General features: G+C 36.7%; 1 protein-coding gene across 1 annotated transcript in view; it reads right to left on the bottom strand.

The window, feature by feature from the left end:
- Nucleotides 1-6,667, bottom strand: part of Lama2 (laminin subunit alpha 2) — a 586,091-nt gene that overhangs the window by 179,352 nt on the left and 400,072 nt on the right. Inside the window, exon 29 of the mRNA XM_050138074.1 lies at nt 5,304-5,438. Within this exon, the coding sequence (XP_049994031.1) occupies nt 5,304-5,438 (135 nt within the window). The remainder of the gene's footprint in view (nt 1-5,303; nt 5,439-6,667) is intronic.

Raw genomic sequence — 6,667 nt, 5'->3', positions numbered from 1 at the left:
CTTATAAAAGTAAAAATAAAAATAGTAAAAAGGATAAATAAGTGCCCACCTCTAAATACCATCTCCTCGGTGGGCTTTAGCTTGGAACTTGTTGAATGTCTGTGTTGTTTCAATCCTTTGCTGAAGTCCTAACTCCTAATGTGATGGTCTTGGGAAGTATTATTTAGAGATGTGGTTAGATAATTAGGGTAGAGCCCTTGTGACTGGGATTTGTGTCCTTAGAAAATCTTCTGTATAGAGCCACTATTATACTTCTTTCCAACATGTAAAGACACTAAACAGATAGTATTCTTTGTGACCAGGAAACAGGTGCACACCAGACAAGAAATGTGTTTTTGCCTTAAGGGCATGCCATATTTTGAAACTGTAAGATATAATTTCTTTTGTGTATAAGCCAATGAGTTTGTGATGTGGTGTTTTGTTCCAGTCACCCAAATCAACTAAGACAGGGATAAAGTCTTGCATAGTGCTAGACATAATAATTATATAAAGATTGCTTCGATTGTTTATTAATTATGAGCATGTTCTTTCAAGACTATAAATGAAGACTAACCTGGTCATTATCATTTGAAGTGCTTTCAATCTTATTTTAAATTTTTTTATTTTATGTGTGTGTTTTGCTTGCATGTATGTATATGCCCCATGTGCATGTAGCACTCATGGAGTCCAGAAGATGGCATTGGATCCCCTGGAACTGGAGTTAGAAATAATTGTTAGCTGCCATTTGGTTGCTGGGGTCTGAACTTGGGTCCTTTGTAAGAGCAGCAAGTTTTCTTAACCACTAAACGCAATTTAACCTCTTTTATGCGGTCAACCATCTGCTAACCTGTTGTTTAAGCTGTGCATTGAGCATTTTATTGAATCTGTATTAAAAAAAAAAAAAAAAACTCTCCGAGGAGGTACTACTGCTATTGTTATTACTACTGTTTGATAAGTGTGGAATCTCAAGTACCAGCAAAGCTGCAGAAACCGACTGTGCTCATCCAGTCCCGAAGAGGAGAAACTGGGACTGGAGGCAAGATAGCGGAGCTGAGGGTTGTCACGCCACCAAAGCTAGGGGCATTGCAATATATAACATAACAAGCCTAACATTAAGCTGGAGCCCAGCAGAAGAGAAGTCAGTATGCTTCTGCTTCTTCTGTTAAACCATGAGGTCATTATAGTTGTTTTCTATTTGCCTCATAGGCCTGTTTCTAAGATAAATAATGTTGTCTAAATTCAAAAGTTGTAAGTGCCCCTAAGGACAATATAAAAATTCAAGTCATATCAATTTATATAACTGTGTGTGTTTGATGGAAGTATTTATTTGTTTCTTTCTTCATCTAGGGAATTCTTAGAAAATAGACTTTCACTGAGGATTCTTAAGGCAGAAAGCTCTCTGCAATACCCAGCTGAACAAAGAAAACAGCATGAAGATAAGACACTTTCCTCCTAAGAAAAGTGAAATTAAATTCTCATTTATGAGCGATTCCGAATCAATTATATGAATCAAATGCATTCCTTTAAAGCTACAGAAGAAGAGTACATTTAATTTGTGAGTTAAATATTTTCCCCAAAATTATCTGTTGAAATTTACAGACAAGAGAAAGTAAAACTATGACACTAAAAGCAAACACTAATTATTTCAGGAATTCAAGGATAGTTAACACTGGTTATTAATTTACCCACGATTGTCATCATTTAGTTGATGAAACTATACAGGATCACATTTTGAATCTGCCTTTACTCTCATCCGACCCTCCACAATCAATATGTGCTGCATGTTTAAGATCTTTCCTTTACTGAAAGAGAGTATCTCTGAGAATACAGGAACAGAAAGATGTTCCATAACATGACAAGGAATGATTTTCATAAGTGAATCTCCACCACCAAGCTTTATGATAGAAAAATGCAACACTAATATTGAAATCAGGAATTAGATAGGGTGTTGATTATTTGTCTACTTAACTTTCTGTGTAATTCTTAATCTCTAAAATTTATAAAGTAGTTATTATAGATATAGTTTATGAAAGAGACAACATAATTAAAAGTATTTGAAAACAATAATTTATAATGATAAAATAATTATAAATAATTGAAAATTTATAGGTTGCAAATAAAAAATGGTTGAATTTCAATTAGGTTAATAAACATGTTAAGAAAGTTTTTTCAGTAAAGACTAATTAGTAAATGAACTGGTAACACAAAACTACAATGCTTACCAGTGAAATTAAACTGTTAAATTAAAGTTGATATATTCAATTTTAATAGGCAAAATATATAACCTATATTTCATAACAGCTTACTCTAAGATGTAAAAATATTTGAAGAGAGAAGAGAGTAACATTTCTGGGTAGAGAAAATGTAACTAAACTGTATAAATACAGCAATTCCTCTTAAAGAAGTTTGATGCAATTTCAATAAAAATTCTAGCAACATATTTTGGAAAATGGATCAAAATAGTGAATAAAATAGATCTGGAATGAATACATGGATATCTGTTTAAGAAAACAAGAAGAGGTAAGAATGATAAAATCCTTGTTTACTACATAACACATCCTAAAATGAAGGGAAGCAAAGCGTTACAGTAAAAACAAAAAAGGCAAGTAGAATAAAAGTCTTAAGCAGATTTTAATATAAAAAATAATTGTATATTTAGAAATCATGAGGAAGAGATAATATTAATCAATAAAATGTGTTTTTGCTATAATATCCTTAAAGAAAAAATCATTACATTCCCACCCCACAAAAACTTCTAGAATGATATAAAAGATTTAAAGTTAAATTGTAAGACTCAAGCAAATACGGTAGGATCACAGAATATATAAGTACTGAGACTTATGTGCCTGGATAAGATTACGTGGCAACAAAGGTAATTAGCATTAGATCCCACTTATACCATGAATAGATCCCACTTATACCATGAATTGACATCAGAGTAATGAGAAACATAAAGAGGGCTGAGGAGGAGCTAGAGGGTTTGAAAATCCTCAGTGCCATGACTAGCAAATGATCCAAACTCAGACTTCCGTAAAGAATGGGGAAATCCATGGAAGCCAGCTCTGATTACAGAACAGGAAGCGTAAATCCTGAGGCTCTACCACGGCCCCAAAAGTAAGAGCTTGATTTTAGTGACGGAGTCCTAATAGACTGAGGAAAACTATTAACAGGGCATAGAAAATTCTTTGATGATGGATGGAGTGGTTGTTAGAAGAAGAGACAAAAAAGTGTGTTTTGTCCTGTTTTAAATGATGATGTAGATGTAATAGGGGACTAACAAGGATGCTCTTGAAAGGGAGGAAGATGTGAGCTCAGGAATGCCCAAAGAAGACATGACGTTGCCTTCCCCATTGCCTAGAGATTGAATACAAGGCCACAAGCATGCTATGCAAGTGCTCTCCCATGAGTGACATCTCTAGCCTCAGAGTTTGTCTTTTCTAGAAAAGATTAAGTCTTCCAATGTAAAGGAAAGAGTCAGGATAAGAGTTAAAAGACAGAATGGGATCAAGCAATCACTGAGGTCCTGTAAACTGTGGTTCTGTCTTTTCTGATTGTTGCTGATTTCTTAAGGAGCAACGCCAGTGATTAAGGAGACATATGTGTAGGAACAATGTTTAGCATTCAAGCATGAGAATCTGAGTTTGATCCCCAGGACATATATAAGAGGCCAGGTAGAGTGTTATGTGTTTGTAATCCCAGCTCTGTGAAGGCAGGATTCTCTGGCCTGCCAGCATGGCTTCCTTGGTAAGTCTCAGGCCAGTGAGAAAGCTTGTCTGGAAAAAATAAAGAGAAAGAGAAAGAAAAAGAAAACCAAGATAGATGGAGGATGAGGAATGACACAAAAGGACATGAAGCAAGCTGCTTTAAAAAATGAGATAAGGTATAAGGCTCAATGACGTGATAAAAATATTAATATATTAAGAACTGAACAGGAGAGAAATTGATGATGACCAAAGAAGCAGATGTTCAAAATGGAGACGGCAATGACAGAAGAAGTTGAGAGGGAGCAGAATGGGAGATTGATTTATGGATATTAAAATCAAGAAGGATTACATTGTAGTTTTGTTAGAGAGTGGAAATGACACAAGGAGAAACCGTGAGGGCTGCTGATCGGCTTAACAAGTAGAGACAGTGTGAAGACAGGCTTGGGAAGAATGCATAGCTGCATGTTGTCACAGAGAGGGGTGAGCCTGGCAGTGAGGGAAAGGGACAGCCACCCTCTCTTCAGGGCTAGGGACACAAAAAATCATAAGAAAACAATGACAACTACTTAGGAAGGCCACAGGTCTGGCAGCCTGTAAAGGGGACAGCAGTTTTCTATGGGCAAGCTAAAGAGAAAACTAGGGAAATATGGGAATTCTACATGTGATTTTGTTGATGTCTAACCATAAATTCTACAAGCTCAGTGATCATATTTCAGAAGACTAGGAGAAAAAGAAGGGACAAATAGATGTTCAGAGCTATGAAGTGATTCAACTTTAGGGAATCAGCAATGATAGGGGAACTTGAAATCCCAAGTGCAAATGGCAGAGGACTCCTGATGGTCCAAAAGTAAAGGGTGGTTCTAGATTCTGGGCGTCATTAGGAAGATGCAACGCTGAGAACAGCCTCGATTAAGTGAGAAATAGATAAATACAGCCTATACCATCAATGTATTTAAAGACGTTTGTGATAGGCACATGTGAAAAGCAGAATATAAAACTCCAATTGTACTGAATATTTTGTTTTTAAACAGAAAAAATTAGTGGGAAATATTTACGATATTAACATTCTGTCTTAGGTTGAATTTGGGGAAACTTACTTTTTGTAATGCTTCCTTTCTTTTGGACCCCCCACCTAGCTCCCTCTCTCCCTCCCTCCCTCTCTCCCTCTCTCCTTCCCTCCCTTCCTCCTTCCTTCCCTCCCTCTGTTCCTCAGTCCTTTCACTCCTTTCTCTTTTATTTGAAACACTGCAAATTGAAGTCAAGACCTCCTATATACCACAAACTCTCCACTATCCAAATTCTGTAAAAATTTGGCATCGTTTCCAGATTCCATAATAAAACTACTCTTGCTTATAACTATGAAATAACTCAAGACCTAATTTTTGACCCATGCATTCTCCTATGTCCTAAGCTGCTATTATTCTCATCTTTTGAAAAAAACTGAGCTTTCTCCATCATAATTTTTTCATTACGTCTTAAAATGACAAACATGGTAAGCATTCTATTTCAAGCACACAGTCACACTTCCTGCAGATGAAACGGGCCACTGAGTGGAGGACCTGCTGATTTGGAAAGAGGAGTGAGGGCACAGGTCTTTTCCATGAAGCTGCAGGTGCCTACCTGGCATACTGAGGTCTCTGGATCACAATGGCTGCTGTGTCCATTACACTGACAGGGAACACAGGTTCCTAGTGTTGGTCCAGGAGTTCGGCCACCTGGCTCAGAACGCAACCGGTAAAATCCTGGTGCACACGTCTAGAAGAAAAGGAAAGCAATTAGGAAAGCCACAGTCGTACTGTTGCTTCATCCATAGTGAAGGTCTCCAGTGGTTTTAAAGATCACCTCGATCCACACCCCTCCATGTGTGTATTTGAATTTGGGGGAGCACCACTTACATAATGCTGCTAGGTCCTTCTGTTCTCAGATGCAGACAAACCCTAAGTAGCCAGATTTTAGCAGAGGAAAATCTTTCATTTGCATCTTATGTCTTTAGCCCGAGAAGGCATGAAAGTGTCTTTTTATTGCGAGGTTTATTTTTAACTAACATTGTCATATAAACTAACAAGACAACTCCAGTGTCCTCAACAGCCAAAAGCATACTTCTCTGTGTTTGATGGATAATGGGCAAATGTCCAAAGAAACTCAGCAAAGCAAAATAATAAAAATTTCCTAGGTGTATTGTTTATATCAATATGGTTTAAAGATTATAAAAAGAACACATTCAAAATAACAAAATATCTATGTATCTTGAGTCCATTAAGTCATTCACAAAATTTATCTTCTCCTGATTTGTATTTTCTCATTTTGCAATAAAAATCCAAAAACCCACAGAAAAGTGCTGGCAAAGTTGGCATATGCAAATTCAAGAGTTTCATCTTCATAAAGGTTTTGTTATACAAATATTTCAGAAACATCACCGGATTTCTGCAAAAGGGTTGTTGGCGTGAGATGAGAGTGCCTTGTATTCCAGGCTCAATAGTCTCACTCATCAAACAGTGTCCAATTTTTGATTAAAGGGTAGGCAGCAGTTCTCAGATGCCACTGAGGATCGCAAAGAGGCCATTTTACCACCTTGGTTAAGTAGAATTTTCTTTCTTCCCTTAAAAATCTTGCTCTTGTTGATGAGAGAATGAGAGCTGGCTAAGTCGGGCAAACATGTTTTACCAAGAACTTCCTAATGCTTGTACATGCTTTTGATCTGGCCTAAGCAGCCCAGGATAAAATATACAGAAATCCCACAGAAGGAGAAAAAAAAAATCAATACTCAGTACTCTGTTGGTGTTTGTTTTGATTTGCTGACTGTGTACCTCAATTAAGCACTTAATTAAAAGTCTCTTGGCTTTTATTAGCCTATAACAAATTCTGATGAGATTTAATGTCTTCAAATTTGAGCAAACTAAAGGAAGACCAAATCTAGTAGTCAACACGCAAACAAACAAATAAAAAACAAAACACAAACTTTGCCCATCTTCGATCTCATGGCA

The sequence above is a fragment of the Alexandromys fortis genome, unplaced genomic scaffold (genome assembly GCF_014885135.2).
Source record: "Alexandromys fortis isolate MF-2015 unplaced genomic scaffold, M_Fortis_MF-2015_v1.1 scaffold_14, whole genome shotgun sequence".
Lineage (NCBI taxonomy): Eukaryota > Metazoa > Chordata > Mammalia > Rodentia > Cricetidae > Alexandromys > Alexandromys fortis.
The sequence above is the reverse complement of the archived record's forward strand: the minus strand, read 5'-3'. Positions and strand labels throughout refer to the sequence as shown.